This window comes from Microtus oregoni, unplaced genomic scaffold, assembly GCF_018167655.1.
Source record: "Microtus oregoni isolate MIOR12 unplaced genomic scaffold, Mior012 000005F_ref0000423, whole genome shotgun sequence".
NCBI lineage: Eukaryota > Metazoa > Chordata > Mammalia > Rodentia > Cricetidae > Microtus > Microtus oregoni.
Window position 1 is genome coordinate 40,821,973 of NW_024543064.1, and position 17,187 is coordinate 40,839,159.

A 17,187-nucleotide genomic window follows, 5' to 3' on the forward strand; every position below is an offset into this window, starting at 1 on the left:
GAGTTCAAGGACAGCCGGGACCACACACCCGTGGAAACCCTGTCTTGAGAAAAAAATAAATCCAATCCAACCCTGAGTGCGACTGTGGGAACGATCTCGGCAGCCCGTTCCGAGGACTGTCGGCCTCCGCGGCTGCGCTCGGCGAGCGAGGACCGTTGGCCGTGCGGCCGGGGGCGGGGTCGCGGCGGGCGAGTGCGCGGCGGACGAGCCTGCGGTTCAAACGCCCTGCGCCCAGCGCTGCGCCCTCCGCGAGTGCGCCGTGGCGTGACGCTGCCGAGCGGGCTCGCGCGAGCGGGGGAGCCATGGTCTATTTCCTGCACCGGGTGCTGTGGCCGCAGGCCCTCGTCCTGCCCGACGCCCTGGATGACGCGCGGGACCGCTCCGTGGTGCAGGTGAGTGTGGCCGCCGTTCGGGTCCCCGGGCTAGCGCCCGTCCGTCGTGTGGCGCGCCCCAGGGCTGCTGCGGGGCGGCCTCCTCCCCGCGTCCCGCGAGTTGGTCGTGACGGCTTCCTGGGGTTCGTGAGTAGGCCCCCCTACCCCGGACCCCGTGGACGCCGCGTCCCGCCCCCGCGTGCTCCCTGTCCTGGGCGCTGCTGAGGGAGGCGCCGGAGTTCAATCCCCTTCCATACTGAGTGCCCGCTGCGCGCCGGCCCGCTACCCTCAGACCCCCACCCAGTGGTTCTCCTCAGCCTGCTCCCCTCAGACCCCCACCCAGTGGTTCTCCTCAGCCTGTTCCCCTCAGACTCCCACCTAGTGGTTCTCCTCAGCCTGCTCCCCTCAGACACCCACCCAGTGGGTCTCCTCAGCCTGCTCCCCTCAGACCCCGACCCAGTGGGTCTCCTCAGAGCTTGCTCCCCTCACACCCCCATCCAGTGGTTCTCCTCAGAGCCTCCTCCCCTCAGACCCCCATCCAGTGGGTCTCCTCAGAGCCTGCTCCCCTCAGACCCCCATCCAGTGGGTCTCCTCAGAGCTTGCTCCCCTCACACCCCCATCCAGTGGGTCTCCTCAGAGCCTGCTCCCCTCAGACCCCCATCCAGTGGGTCTCCTCAGAGCTTGCTCCCCTCAGACCCCCATCCAGTGGGTCTCCTCAGAGCCTTTCCCCTCAGACCCCCATCCAGTGGGTCTCCTCAGAGCTTGCTCCCCTCAGACCCCCATCCAGTGGGTTTCCTCAGCCTGCTCCCCTCAGACCCCATCCAGTGGGTCTCCTCAGAGCCTGCTCCCCTCAGACCCCCATCCAGTGGGTCTCCTCAGAGCCTGTCCCGTCAGACCCCCATCCAGTGAGTCTCCTCAGCCTGCTCCCCTCAGACCCCCCCCAGTGAGTCTCTTCAGAGCCCACCCAACCAGTCCCTTCAGTCCTCCTTAGCCTCCTCCTCAGCCCCCCAGCCCTTTTCTCAGCTCTCCCAGCCCCTCTTCTGAGCCTTTGCCTTCAGCCCCCTCTTCAGCCTCTTCAGCCTCTTCAGCCCTTCATTTCAGCACTCCATCCTCAGCCCCTCCCTTCAGAGCCCTCGGCACCTCTTCAGCCCCTCTCCTCAGCCTTTTCCCTCAACCCCCAGCCCCTCTCCTCAGAGCCCCAAGCCCCTCTCCTCAGAGCCCCCAGCCCCTCTCTTCAGATGCCCCAGCCCCTCTTCTCAGCTCGTCCTTAGCGACCCCAGCCCATCTCCTCAGCGCCCTCAGTCCCTCTTCTCAGTGCCCCCAGCCCCTCTCCTCAGCTGCTCACCTACCCACTCCATTAACCCTGTGGAGAAGGAGGAAATTGGAAACCCCAGGTTGGATGGGTCTACACAGGAACTTGACCTGGAGTATGCTGACCTTGGATGCTGAGTACCACCTGGGGAATGAAAATTGTGCTGACTCCGGTTAACCCCAGTTCTCGAAAACTGTGTGTAAGAAAGAGATAGGATCTCCCAGTATAGCCCAGACTGGCCTCAAACTTAGCTCTCCCTCAGTCTCTTGAGCACTGGGATTACAGTTGCCTGATAATATGGCCAGCCCCTTTTAATTTTTTCCCCTTGAACTCCCGAAATTCTCGTGCCTCTGCCTCGTCAGACCCCCACCCAGTGGGTCTCCTCAGCCCCTCCTTGGATTTAAAAGCCTTTAGCTCAATCTTGTTTTAAAGGTTCATGTAAAATTGGGTTGTATTTGCAAATACATAAAATTGATTTTTGTATAGCAATTTTATATTCTCTTGCCCTTCAAAAGTTAGTCATTTTGTCTAGGGTTTGTTTTGTTTTGTGGCTTTTGCATGTGTGTACAGATCAGAGTTGTTGGTAATGTATTCTCTCCTTGCACTACGTGGAGCTGAGGGACTGAGCTCATGTGAACAGGCTCCTTTGTCTGCTGGCCCATCTTTCTGGGCCCCTACTTTATTTTGAAGTATGGGAATGAGACTGGTCTGGTGGCTCAGCAGTTGAGAGGACGTGGGTGGGGTTCCCAGCACCTGTGGGTCCAGAAGAATATGGTCCATTCTCTGAATCTAGAGTTGAAGGCAGATATAGGTGCTGGAAACTGAACTGTGGCCCTGTGTGCCCTTTTAACCTCTGAGCCATCTCCTTAGCCCTTTTTTATTTTATTTATTTATTTTTTTGGAAATAAGGTCCTACCCTAGATCAGGCTTATCTGGAACCCACTAAGTAACTCATGCTGGCCTTGCATTCTCAACAATCCTCCTGTCTCATACAATTGCTAGAATTACTGGTTTGTGTCATAACTTCGTGCTTGGAGAGAGAGTGTGGTGTGTGTCTGTCTCAGCACTCGACGTTACAGTTACAAGCTAGTGACACTGGACTCAACTTCTTTTTGCTTGTATTTGGGGGTTGAATGCTTCATCTTTGTGCCTGCCAGGCAGGCATTTTACCAACTGATCATTCTCCTCCTCCCTCGAAGGTTTTAACTCATCTTCATATCTATTTCTTTGGGTGTTATAGAGCTCCTTGTATACCTCCATATTTATAAAAGGGTTAATTCAGGGCAGTGGTTAACGCCTTTAATCCCAGCATTTAGGAGGCAGAGGCCAGCCTGGTCTACAGAGTCAGTTCCAGGACAACCAGGGCTGTACAGATTAACCCTGTCTCAAAAAACAAAATAAGGACCCGGAGTGATGGCTCAGTGGTTAAGAACACTGACTGCTCTTCCAGAGGTCCTGAGTTCAATTCCCAGCAACTACATGGTGGCTCATAACCATCTGTAATGAGATCTTCTGGCCTGTAGGTAGACATATAGGCAGAACACTGTATACATAAAAAATAAATCTTAAAAAAAAAAACAGCAACAAAAGCAAAACAAAAACAAACAAAAAAGGAAGACAGCATTCCCAGGGCTTAAATAGATTGCTGGCTTTGGTAACAGATATCCAGGATTTTTTTTTCTCTATTTATCAAATTTATTGGAATGAAATCTTCTAGTTTTACATTATCTTTTTTTGTTGTTTGTTTTCGAGACAGGGTTTCTCTGTAGCTTTGGAGCCTGTCCTAGACCTAGCTCGAACACACAGAGATCCACCTGCCTCTGCCTCCGAGTGTTGGATTAAAGACGTGCACCACCATCACCCGGCTAAATTATCTTTTTTAAAAACTTTTTTTTTGTGTGACAGGGTTTCTCTGTAGACCAGATTGGCCTCAAACTCACAGAGATCTGCCTGCCTCTGGGATTAAAGGTGTGTGCCACCACCACCTGGCATCAATCATTTTTTTAATGTATATGGTACCTGTAAATTTTTTTCTGGTTAATAATAACATTAATTTTTTTCCTGGAGAACCTTTTTTTGTTTCATTAGTTGTGGGTTGTATCTTTACAACCAGAATCTGTTTCTCTTTATCCTCTAGCACTGGGGTTATAAGCTTTGTCTGACTTTTATGTGGTACTGAAATTACCTGGTACAAGTGAGAAGGAAACACAACAAACCTGTTTAGGAGTTTAATAGAGGGGGCGTGTACAGGCCTGGGGAAGTCAGTTCTGAGAGAGGGGGAGGCGGGGGAGGGAGCATGCGCCTTTAGGCACTTCTGCCTGAGGGCTTGTCTGCACATGCTTGGCCCCTAGAACCCAGAAGTATCAGCCTTATTGTGGCTGGAATCATTACAGCTACTAGGGATCTGCTGTCACCTCTGTGTGTGGCATGTATTTTGGGTCCTGTAAATTGCAGGAACTTCCAGAGACTTGGCAGTTGATTGTTACCAAGATTTGTTAAGAAACCTCCTCCAAGGTAGACTGTTTGAACTCAGAGGGAATTGTAGCACAAGAATAGCTGAATCTGAACCTGGAAGTGAATTCCTGATCCTCCAGCCTCTGGGTTACTGGGATCAAGAGTGTGTTTTGAAAATGTCACACACACACACACACACACACACACACCCTTAGGAGACAAAGATTGCCATGAGTAAGTTTTGTTTTTTTTTTCTTTTTTTAAAATTTCATTTATTTATTTGTTTGTTTGTTTTTTGAGACAAGGTTTCTCTGTGTAACAGCCCTTGGCTGTCCTGGAACTCGCTTTGTAGACCAGGCTGGCCTTGAACTCTCTGAGATCCTCCACTTCTGCCTCCCTAGTGCTGGGATTAAAGGCATGAGCCACAACCACCCACCCACCTCTTCTTGAGTTTTTGTTTGTTTGTGGGTGCTGGGAATTGAACCCGAGTCCTGGAAGAACAGTCAGCACTCTTAACCAGTGAGCCATCTCTTCAGCCCCTTTATTTGGGGGGAGTACTGCGAAGGTGGGGGCGCAGAGGTCAGAGGACATCCTGGTGATCAAACTCAGGTCCTCAGTCCTGTGAGCAAGGGTCTGTACCAGCTGAGCCATCTCACCTCCCATTTTCTGACTGCTTAATTTAAGCACTCAGAGTTCTAAAACTGAACTTTCAAAACTGCCTTAGCATTATTTCATAGGTTCTGGTAAGCTGTGCTTCCATTTGCATTTGGTTCCAGAAGTAATAATAACTTACTATTATTATTTTTGAGGCTGGCTCTTGCTATGTATACCTGGTTGGTCTTGAACTCACTGTGAAGATCAGACTGGTCCTGACCTCATAGATATACCTGCCTTTGCCTCCCAAGTCGTAGGATTAAAGATGTGCAGTATCATACCTGGTTGTTGTGTTGTTTAATTTAATATGTCCTGTATGTGGTATACGGAAAGCAAAGAACTACTTGTGGAAGTTGGTTTTTCTCAAGGATCAAATTCAGATCACCAGGCTTGGCAGCAAGCACCTTACCTGCTGAGCCATCTTGCTGGCAATGACCCCCTTTATGTTGAATGTTTGCAGATCATTTCTTTCTTTCTCTCTTTCTTTCTTTCTTTCTTTCTTTTTCTCTTTGATTTTTTTTTTTTGAGACAGATTTCTCTGTAGCGTTGGAGCCTGTCCTGTCCTGGAACTCACTCTGTAGACCAGGCTGGCCTCGAACTTACAAGAGATCCAACTGCCTCTGCCTCCTGGGTGCTGGGATTAAAGGCGTGTGCCGCCACCACTACCCAGCTGCAGATCATTTCTAACAATTTTTTTTTCTTTTTTGTCTTCTTGTTTAGGAGGAAGCATCACCCTACTCTTTGGTCAGCATCTGCCTGGATGTCTTGGTTGCTACATTAGAGCAATGGTGTTCTACAAGACCTGATGGAACATTGTGCCTCCCAGAGCATTGGCATCTCCCTCGAGAAATATCTGATCAGTTCCTTGAGAGGATGACTTGGCGAGGTACTAAACATTCTCTTTAGTTTGGTCTTAAAGTGCTTTACCTTTTGTGTGTGTGTCTCACTGAGTTTAGTTAGGGTAGTTTACAGAGCCGTTGACAAGGGGTTATTTACAGGAGCACAGACCCCCCCCTCACCAGTGGCTACGCTATTGAAGACAACCCCATATCCTTATCCCCACCCCCACCCCACCCACCATGTGCACAACAACCATTAATTACATTTATATCCTCATGGAGATGGGTGCAGTAGAGAACACCCATTTAGGGCTCAGCTTCCAACAGGCTCGTGTGTGCTGTGTGTATATGGGTGCCCGTGTGTACACATGCAGAGGCTAAGAGGACATCAGGTGATCTGCTCTATCATTTTCTTACTTAACTCCATGAGACATACATAGTCTCTTACTAAGCCTGAAGCTAGGCTGACAGTCAGCAAGCCCTAGCCACTCCTGTCTCCACATCCACACAGCTCTGGGTCATGGTGGACCTCTCACTTGAGTGCTGGGGATTTGAACTCCTGTTTTCATGTTTGCACAGCAAGTACTCATACCCCCTAAGCTATCTCCTGAGCTCCGACAACTAGTCATTCTTAGCAGCCAAGCAGTAATAAGCCTCTTCAGCCAAAGCTGACAGCAGTGCTGATCTGTGACATAAAAGTGTTTAGAAGGTAGTGTCACAGGTATGTTACGTCCAGTCAACAAAACAACAGCAGTACCTTCCCTGCGAAGGCTTCTACCTCCCTGGCTGCAGGCTTTTGACCAAGTTTACAGTACCAGAGATAAATTCCCTCTTGTGGCATGGACCTCAAATCCAACTGAAGAGCAGCTGGTTTTTCCTATGACAGACTTGCCAGTATTGCCCCAGTGGCCGAGTCTTGCATGGCCCCTCGGTAGTTAGTATAAACAGTCCACAGCTGAGTAAAACTTGACAGTTTTCCCCTAACAGCATCTTTTGGTATAAGGCCTGGCCAGCAAGGGAGGAAGCGTTTAACTCAGTTCCAGCTTCACTGCTTGATTCCTCATACAGTCAAAGTATATGGTGTCTTTAGTATGGTATTTGTTACCTCTAATTCTAGAGAGCATCTAAGAACAGTGACAATAGCCTGTATTATTTGGGGGAATGTAAGGAACCTCAGTGCTTAATAATTTGAAAAATACCTTTATTTATAGTTTTTACTTTGATTATCTCAATCTTTACAGGATAATCTAATTTTGTAAGCTATTCTTACTGCTAGCCTAATAGGTAAAGAAAATGAAGCCATTGTCATTGATCTGTTTCTGGCTTCCAACATTCTTTTATATTCGCATCCATTATTCTCTGAACTATGGGTGTGAGCTTTTAAAGTTTCTTTGGGGCTGAAGATGTAGCTCAGTGGTGGAAGACATGTCTAGTGAGTTTCAGGACACACACACACACACACAGAGCCAGACTCAATGGCACATGCCCGTAAATTCAGCACTTGAGAACAGGAGGCAGGAGGATCAGAATGTCAGTCCTCTTCAGCTGATAGTGAGTCTGAGGCCAGTTGGGGCTCTAGGATATTCTGTCTGGGGTGAAAAAAAACAGCAACAAAGGAGAGAGCAGCAAGGAGGCTTAGTTAGTGTAAGGGCACTGAACACTAAGTCTGATGGCCCAAGTTCTAACCCTGGGGCCTACGTGGTGGAAGGAAAGAATAAGTTCTGTGAGTTGTCTTCTGACTTCACACATGCACCATGGCATCAGTGCACCCCCTCCCCACCTGATAAATAAACTGTAAAAAATCAAAATAGCAACAAGAAGTGAACAATGAGAAGGAATACAAGGATATGTTTGATTTGCTTTCTTAGAATTAAACATTTGGTTTTACATTTATTTGTGTGTGTGTGTGTGTGTGTGTGTGTGTGTGTGTGCAGCAAGCTCCTTTATCTACTGAGACATCTCACTGGCACTTTAAAAAGATTATTCTACTTGAGACAGAGTCTTACAGTGTAGCCTAGCTGGCCTAGAATGTGCTATGTAATTCAGGCTGGCCTCAAACTCATGGAGATCCTTGTGCCTCAAGGCATGTACCACCACACAAACCTATTTCTTTTAAAAAAGATTTTTTTTTACATGTATGAGTGTTTTTTCTACAGTACATATGTTCATCACATGTATGCTTGGTGCTCAAGAAAGCCTAGTAGAGTCATTAGAACCTGGAAGTGGAGTTATAGATGTTTTAAGCTGCCATATTGGTGCTGGGGACTGAACCTAGGTAGGCTTCAAGAGTAGCAAGAGCCATCTCTTCAGCCCTTGATTTATTTATTTATTTATTTATTTATTTATTTATTGAGATGAAGGTCTCATCCTTTGAACTCCAGCATGCAGGCAACCCTTGCCTCAGCCTTTTGAGTAGTTGAGACTACAGCCTGCATCACCCCACCTGAATGTGGGTATTTTAGAGAGTTCTGCGGGGGTTGCATATGCCTTGTTTCATGTGCTTAGGTCCTGGAATGTTTTGGATTTGGGAATACAGTTGAACACCCATAATCTGAAAATCTGAAATGCTCCAAAATACAGAGCATGTTTAGTATTGTTTTGACTTTTTTTCTTAGTGTGTGTTGGTATTTTGCTGTGGGTGTTGGGTTCCATGGAACTAGAGTTACAGTTATGAGCTGCCATGTGGATGCTGGGAATTGAGCTTGGGTTTTCTGAAAGAGTAGCTAGTTTCTTAACCACTGAGCCATCTCTCCAGCCCCCTTGTTGACATTCTTGACCCCACCTCATTCCAGTAGAGTTCATTCTAGTTATTTACCGTCCCAAAATTTGTTGGGTTTTTTGTTTGTTTGTCTGTTTTTTTTGGACAGGGATTCACACATCTTCCTCTAGGCTGATCTCAAAATCAAATATTGTAGCTGAAGATGCTCTTGAACTCCTGATCCCTCCTTCCTCCATCTCTCAAATGTTGGGATCACAGGTATTCACTATCACATCTGGCTATTTCTTCTTTTTTGAGGGGTGGTGGTGGTTTCTCTGTGTACCTTGGCTGTCCTGAAACTCGTGCTGTCGCTCTGTAGACCAGGCTGTTCTCAAACTGAGAGATCCGCCTGCCACTACCTCCTGAGTGCTGGGATTAAAGACTTGCGCCACCACCACCTGGGGCTTTTTTTTTTTTTAAAGAAACATGTACCAATTTAACCTGACATTAAGCACTCAGAGTAATGGTAGAAGGCTATAAAGAAGACAGTCGCGCCAGGTGGTGGTGGCGCACGCCTTTAATCCCAGCACTTGGGAGGCAGAGGCAGGTGGATCTCTGTGAGTTCAAGGCTAGCCTGGTCTACAAGAGCTAGTTCCAGGACAGGCTCCAAAGCCACAAAGAAACCCTGTCTCAAAAAACAAAACAAAAAGACAACAAAAAGTTTTTTTATTTAATTTGTATGTTTGTGTGTGCTCATGCACATGAGCAGCCAAGTCACACGTATGGATGTCAGTCTGCTCTCACTTTCCAACACACATGGGTCCTGGGGATCAAACTTGGGTCATCAGGCTTTGCAGCAAGCACCTTTACCCACTGCGCCTTCTCAGTGGTCCCCAGCTATATCTCTCTGAAAATATAAATATAAGCTAGGAGTGATAGCTGGGCTACAGAATGAGTCCCTGTCTAAAATACACATACAGAGCCGGGCGGTGGTGGCGCACGCCTTTAATCCCAGCACTCGGGAGGCAGAGGCAGGCGGATCTCTGTGAGTTCGAGACCAGCCTGGTCTACAAGAACTAGTTCCAGGAGAGGCTCCAAAACCACAGAGAAACCCTGTCTCGAAAAACCAAAAAAAAAAAAAAAATAAATAAAAAAAATAAAATACACATACAGAACCTTCCCTAAAACACATCACTCTCACCTGTTCCAGTTTTATCAGTCATATTTTCCTACTGTGAGTTTAAGTTTTTAAGTTTTTTGTTTTTTTTTTTTTTTTTTTTTGGTTTTTCAAGACAGGGTTTCTCTGTAGCTATGGAGCCTGTCCTGGAACTTGCCCTTGTTGACCAGGCTGGCCTCAAACTCACAGAGATCCACCTGCGTCTGCCTCCCAAGTGCTGGGATTAAAAGCGTGCGTCACCACAGCCTGGCATGTACAAGTATTTTAATTATCTACTGGTGAACCCTCCAAGATTGAGTTCCTTGGGCCATAGATGTCTGATGTGCCCATTGCTTAGCATGGAATCTTTATACATGCTTTATAAATCTTTGCTAAGTGGAGTCTAGTATAAGCTGTTCGTTTTACAGATGAGGATAATAAAGTCTTCTGGGGTTGTAGCGGTGGCTCAGCAGCAAAGAGCACAGTTGCTCTTACAGAATCCAGGTTTTGTTCCCAGTACCCATATGGCTCACAACCATCTGTAACATCAGTTCCAGGGGATTGGATGCCCTCTTCTGACCTCCGTGGGAACCAGGCACACATGTGATGCCCATAGACTCATGAGGGCAAAACATTCATATACATAAATCAATCAAAATTTTTTAAAAAAAAGAAAACTGGGATAGGTAAGTGGCTTGTTAAGTCATCCTGGATTTTGATTTAGAGTGATTATAACAGAACAAGCCAGGTGTATTGGCATATGCCTTTAACCCTAGCACTGGGGAGGCAGAGGCCAGCTTGGTCTACAGAGTAAGTTCTAGGACAGCCAGAGCTACATAGTGAGACTCTGTCTTGAACCCCCACCTACCCTAAAGTGATTATAATGGGGTTACTTGCTTATTGTTTGTTTACCTATTTGGTTTTATGCTTTGTTTCTTTGAACAAGGTTGGCATAGATTAGCCTGAGCTCCGAAGTATAATCTTCCATAAATTGACCTTAGGCAAATTAAATTCTTACATTTCCTCATCTATCTGACAGTAAGTACCAATAATTCCCCTGTAGTGTTAGTGCAAAATACGAACGAGGTAAGAACAGCATCTGGCACAGAGCAGGCAGCAGTAAATTTGGTCAGAATTTTTAGTAGCGTCCTTATTCACTGCTGCATCACGGCCAGGAAAGGCATGAGATTTGGTTGTCATTGTAAGCGGTTCTGCTTCTCTTACAGGCAAGTTGACTGACAGGACAGCAGCCATTTTCCAAGGCAAGCAAACGAATCTGAAGCAGATAAGTATCCAGAGAGCTAAACTTTCGGCAACAGCCTTCACAAGAGCTTTCTGCCATCACAAGCTTGTTCAAGTGAATGCCACCTCAGTTGACTCTGAGCTTCTAGCCCCAGACATCATCCACGCTCTCCAAAGCAGTGCCTGGATCCAGGAAAACCTTCAGTGCCTTCTGTTAGACTCAGCTAGTGTCCCTCAAGACTCAAGACTACTGGCCTTGGGTCAGTTCGTTGGCATTCGCACTTTAAGCGTGGCCAACATGTCCTTTTGGAGTGAAGACCTAGTGAGCGTTTCTCAGTTACCAAACCTGGAAAACTTGGACATCTCCAATACTCTGGTCACTAATATCTCTACACTCCTCACCTGTAAGGACCGACTCAGATCTCTCACCATGCACTATCTGAAGTGTCTGACCATGACCAGTCCACAGATCCTTGCAGTCCTCAGACAGCTGAAATGCCTGCTTCACCTTGATATTTCTAATCACAAGCATCTCAGGTCAGACCTGGCTTTTCGTCTATTACAGCAGAAGAACATCCTGCCCAACCTAGTATCCCTGGATATTTCTGGGGGCTTTGACATCACCGATGAAGTTGTGGGATCCTTTCTACAGCGGCGGCCTGACATGCGGTTTGTGGGACTCTTGTCCACGAATGCTGGTTATGCTAATTTCTTTATCACAAAGCAAGGCTTGAAGGTTTGTTTTAACATACATTTTTGTTTTGTTTGTTCAGAACATTATATGTTCTTTTTTTTTAAAGAGTTTATTTATTATGTATACAACATTCTGTCTCCATGTATGCCCACATGCCAGAAGAGGGCGCCAGATCTCATCACAGATGGCCGTAAGCCACCATGTGGTTGCTGGGAATTGAACTCAGGACCTCTGGAAGAGCAGCCAGTGCTCCTAACCACTGAGCCATCTCTCCAGCCCCCCATTATATGTTCTTTTACATTAGAATCTATATTAGTTTGGCTTGCTTATATATAGAGTCCTTAATAGTTTTTATTTTATTTTTGTTTTTTGTTTTGAGACAGGGTTTCTCAACATGGCCCTGGTTGTTCTGGAATTCACTGTGTAGACCAGGCCAGCCTTCAGCTCACAGAGATGCACCTGTCTCTGCCACCTAAGTGATGAGATTAAAGGTGTGTGCCACCACTGTTGGGCTCAGCTAGTGTCCTTAATTACTGAGCCATCTCTCCAGATCCCTGAAAAATAATTTTTTAAAGAGCACTTAAGGAGGCAGAGGCGGGTGGATTGTGAGTTTCAAGTCAGTTTGGGCTGTGCAGTAAGACCTTGTCTCAACAGAACAGAAGCACTTTCTTGTCAGTTTGAGTGCTGGGAAGATGAAGGGAATGGGGGAGGCAGGTGGATGTTTTAAGTTTCTTTTCATTTTGTAAGATCCTTATTTGTTGTATCTCTTCTGTTTAATTTTTGTTTCCTTGTTCCTTACTACCAAGGAATGTTGAAAACTTGATCATGCCTAGTATTTTTTTTTCTTAAATCCTTGTGTTTTGGAGAACAGCTACAGGAGAGGGTGTAGTAGAAAATCTGGAGACCTGTCACCTTTAGGCTAACGAAGTGGGTTGTTTAAAACGCATTATCCTGTAGCCAAACAGTCCTGTGCAATAAAGGAACTTCTGGAGGCATCACAATCCCTGACTTCAAACTACTACAGAGCTAGAGTACTGAAAACAGCCTGGTATTGGCATAAGAACAGACAGGAGGACCAATGGAATCAAATTGAAGACCCGGATATTAATCCACACACCTTCGAACACCTGATTTTTGACAAAGAAGCAAAAAATATAAAATGGAAAAAAGAAAGCATATTTAACAAATGGTGTGGGCATAACTGGATATCAACATGTAGAAGAGAGAAAATAGGTCCATATCTATCATCATGCACAAAACTCAAGTCCAAATGGATCAAAGACCTCAACATAAAGCCAGCCACACTGAACCTCAAAGAAGAGAAAGTGGGAAGTACACTTAAACGTATTGCCACAGGAGACCACTTTCAAAATATAATCCCAGAAGCACAGACACTGAGAAAAATAATTAATAAATGGGACCTCCTAAAACTGAAAAGCAAAGGACTCGGTCAACAAGACAAAACGACAGCCTACAGAATGGGAAAAGATCTTCAGTATCCCCACATCGGATAGAGGGCTGATGTCCAAAATATACAAAGAACACAGAAATTGGTCATCAAAAGAACAAATAATCCAATGGAAAAAAAAATGGAGTACAGACCTAAACAGAGAACTCTCAACAGAAGAATCTAAAATGACTGAAAGACATTTAAGGAAATGTTCACCATCCTTAGTCATCAGTGAAATGCAAATCAAAACAACTCTGATATTCCGTCTTACACCTGTAAGAATGGCCAAGATAGAAAACACTGATGCCAAGTTATGCTGGAGAGGATGTAGGGTAAAGGGAACACTCCGCCATTGCTGGTGGGAGTGCAAACTGATACAGCCCCTTTTGGATGTCAGTGTGGCGATTTCTCAGAAAGTCAGGAAACAACCTTTCTTAAGATCCAGTAATACCACTTTTGGATATATATCCAAAGGATACTCAATTGTACCTCAAGGACATGTGTTCATGTTTGTCATAGCCAGAACTTGGAAACAACCTAAATGCCCCTCGACTGAAGAATGGATAAGGAAAATGTGGTACATTTACACAATGGAGTACTACACAGCAGAAAAAAACGACATCTTGATATTTGCAGGCAAATGGATGGATCTAAAAAACATTGAGTGAGGTAACCCAGACCCAGAAAAACAAATATAATATATACTCACTCATAAGTTGTTTTAAGACATAAAACCAGCCTACAATTCACAATCCCAGAGAAACTGGAAAACAAAGAGGACCATCAGAGAGATATACATGGATCTAATCTACATGGGAAGTAGAAAAAGACAAGGTTTCCTGAATAAATTGGGAACATGGGGCCCATGGGAGAGGGTAGAAGGGGAGGGGAGAGGAAGGGAGGAGAAAATAGAAAAATGTATAACTCAATAAAATCAATAATAAAAAACAAACATCGGGAGGCAGAGGCAGGTGGATCTCTGTGAGTTTGAGACCAGCCTGGTCTACAGAGCTAGTTCCAGGACAGGCTCCAAAGCCACAGAGAAACCCTGTCTCGAAAAACCAAAAAAAAAAATAAAATAAAAAAATAAAAAACAACTCATCACCCTGGGATAGCAAAGCAAGGAAGAGTTATGGCATATGAGAAATAGGGTTAGCACCAAGGATGAGGATGAGTGCTCTCCTTTTTCTGTGCCTTCCAGCTTTGACTGGGTGTTTTCTCCTGTGTGAATCTTCCCATAGACCTCCATTGTGATTGTTGATTGTTGGAATTTTGCACACTTCTGTGTGGCTTGTTTGCTGTTTGCACTAGAACTGTACCCTGGGCTTCACCAAGGCAAATCTCCAAAGCACAGCCAATTAAGGGTTTATGGGTTTTGTCCTTAACCCCCCCAGTTCTTGATTCAGATAGGGTGCTGGTCTCAGATTTGAGAATTCTCTTGCCTCTGCCTCCCGAGTGTTGGGATTCCAGGCACAACTGGACTGTAGTTTAGGAAGTGCCTGACTCTGACACCATCACCAGCTTGCTTTGTTATGGTACCGAGCTGCACATTTTGCTCCTAGGATAGATCTGTAAATTGGAGGTTGAGGAACACAAGATTCTCTTAGAATTAGGACTAAATGGGAACAACTTTGTAAACACCTGGGTGTTTGACTAAACAGCTACTATGGCTCTGAAGCTGTGGGCACCCAGATGCTTGTGAGGAGGTGAAGCTTCCCGTAACTCCATATTTTTCAGGTTGCTGGAGGAGCCAACATGCATCAGCTCTGTGAAGCCCTGAGCCGGTATGGGAACAGGTCGTGTTTTATGAAGGAAACGCTCTGTATGCTCTTCACAGAGACGCTCTCACTGCACGCCATTCTGCCTGCCATTCTAAAGGTACCTCAGGAGGTCTCACCTTACCTAGGCATTGAAAGCTGTTTACCAGCAGGCATGGTGGTGCGCACCCTTAACCCCAACATTCTAGAGGAGGCTAAGGACAGGTCAGGGGGGGGGTTCCAGGTCTCAATACAAATGGAAAAAACTTTATTGAACACTGCAGGAAGATAATAGTAGCATTGTATTATCTTTTCAAAATACAAAACAGGAGTTAGGAGTTTGTAGGAATTGAATTCACTTTGCTTTAGTTAGACATTTCCTATGCATGTACTTATTTGTTTTGTCTTAAAACTCTCATACTTGATCTTTTTCATTCTTTTTCTTCTGTGAGTCTCACATGTCCCAGGTTGGGCTTAAGCTTCATGTTGCTGAAGATGATCTTGAATCACTGAACCTCCCACATCTACCTCCAGGTGCTAGAATTACAGGCATGTGCCATGATGTCCAGTGTATGTAGTGCGGGTGACTGAGTACACCTCGTGTGGTAGGAGGTGCTGTAGCACTACGCTACAGTCCCAGCTCCAGCCTGGATTTTCTGATTCTCTTCTGACCAAGTGCTAGGACTGCAGAAGAGTCCCAGGTTTTCAGGCATGTTTACACGCCTGGCTTATGCCATCCTGGGCTTTGAACCCAGTACTTTGTTTATGCTAGACAAGTGTTCTATTAACTGAGCTAGATTTCTTGTCCTAAAGTCATATTTTCTGAAAGAAAGCAAGAACAGAACAAAATGAAATGAACTGTTGCCTTGAATAGTGATACATACTTGTTAATCCAGTACTCGGGGTGCAAAGATTTGAGGATCAGAAGTTCAAGGTTATCTTTGGCAAGGCCAGCTTGGGATACATTATAGCTGAACTTTGGCTTAGGAAATGATAAGCTCAGTTTTATTTTTATTTTTTTACACATCAGAAAGCATTCACACTATCTTGAGTTTATCCATACTGACTTGCTTCATCACATTTAAAACTCATTTTTAAAATTTAATTTTACATACATACATACAGGCAAAACACTCATAAAGTAAATCTAAAAAAGAGAATTTAACTGGGCGATAGTGGCGTATGCTTTTAATCCCAGCACTCAGGAAATATCCCCCAAACGGTATAATCTTTCTGATGTTTGTGTCTCTTATAGTGCTTGTCACAGTACCTTGGATGATGGCTTGGGAAATGATCATACAATTCGTGGCACACATGAAGAGATTCAGATCCAGAGCTAACTAGCTAGTTAATGGCTTCATTTGGATTTGAAGCAATTGCAGCAGTTCCTCAATGTCCTACAGAATAAATGCTAAGAATAGGAAGTCTGTTATTAACCCAATAAGCGGACAGTTGTACCAAAATAGACTGAAGACAATGTGGGGGGTGGGTTACTCTGTGTAGCTTTGCTTGTCCTGGAACTCTCGCTCTTTAGACCAGGCTGGCCTCAAATGCAGAGATTTACTGCCTCTGCCTTCCGAGTGCTGGGATTAAGGCATGTGCTACCACTGCCCGGCCACCAGAATTTTTAATGGTGTCTTGTCCCTCTAAAACAAATTTATCTTCAGCTTGTTGCTATAGGAATGAGGAATCATCCACAGGATCTGCCAGTGCAGTTCACAGGTAGTGCTTGTATCCTCAACCTGATTCGGGAGAACCTGGCTAAGGGAATGCCTGTTCGTCTGTTGTCAGAGGTCACCTGTCTACTCTTCGAAGCAACGAAGAATTTTCCATTCTACAAACAGGTAATTTGAATTAAATTGCTGACTAATATTTAGCCTTTGAGCAGATGCAGGGAAAATACATATTACTGAACTGCAGTTTTCTGTTCTTTTATAGATAAAATAGTACTCAACGTTATAGAGAAAAGTAGGAAATATCAATATGCAATGAAGCATTTACTCAGAAAGCTGAGTGTAGTGGTATACACCTTTAATCCTAGTGCTCGGAGGCAGAGGTATTGTACTCAGATCTCTGAGTTTGAGGCCAACCTGAGTGATTTCCAGGCCTGCCATGGCTACACAGAGAAACCCTGTCTCCAAATATATATAAATAAAAAACCATTTACTAAGAAACATCCACTTGCTAGGTGGTGGTGGTGCGCGCCTTTAATCCCAGCACTCAGGAAGCAGAAGCAGATGGATCTCTGAGTTTGAGGCTAGCCTGAGTTTGAGGCTAGTTCCAGGACAAGTAGGGCTGTCTCAAAAAACAAAAACAGGGGCTGGAGAGATGGCTCAGTGGTTGGGAGCATTGCCTGCTCTTCCAAAGGTCCTGAGTTCGGTTCCTGGCGGCCACATGGTGGCTCACAACCATCTGTAGTGAGGTCTGGTGCCCTCTTCTGGCCTGCAGACAAACACACAGACAGAGTATTGTATACATAATAAATAAATAAATAAGTAAATAAATAAATAATATTTAAAAAAAACAAGCAATGCAAAGCAAAATAAAAAAGCCCATCCAC

General features: G+C 45.3%; 1 protein-coding gene and 1 non-coding gene across 2 annotated transcripts in view; one reads left to right on the forward strand and one right to left on the reverse strand.

The window, feature by feature from the left end:
• Positions 1-283: 283 nt before the first annotated feature.
• Zyg11a (zyg-11 family member A, cell cycle regulator) overlaps positions 284-17,187 on the forward strand; it is a 32,782-nt gene continuing 15,878 nt past the window's right edge. Inside the window, exons 1-5 of the mRNA XM_041652049.1 lie at positions 284-392; positions 5,512-5,677; positions 10,711-11,462; positions 14,608-14,748; positions 16,295-16,471. Coding sequence (XP_041507983.1) covers positions 303-392; positions 5,512-5,677; positions 10,711-11,462; positions 14,608-14,748; positions 16,295-16,471 — 1,326 coding nt within the window. The 5' untranslated portion in view covers positions 284-302. The remainder of the gene's footprint in view (positions 393-5,511; positions 5,678-10,710; positions 11,463-14,607; positions 14,749-16,294; positions 16,472-17,187) is intronic.
• On the reverse strand, positions 15,650-15,712 carry LOC121448947. The gene has a single exon (XR_005974417.1). It is a non-coding gene; the product is annotated as a small nucleolar RNA Z39 (small nucleolar RNA).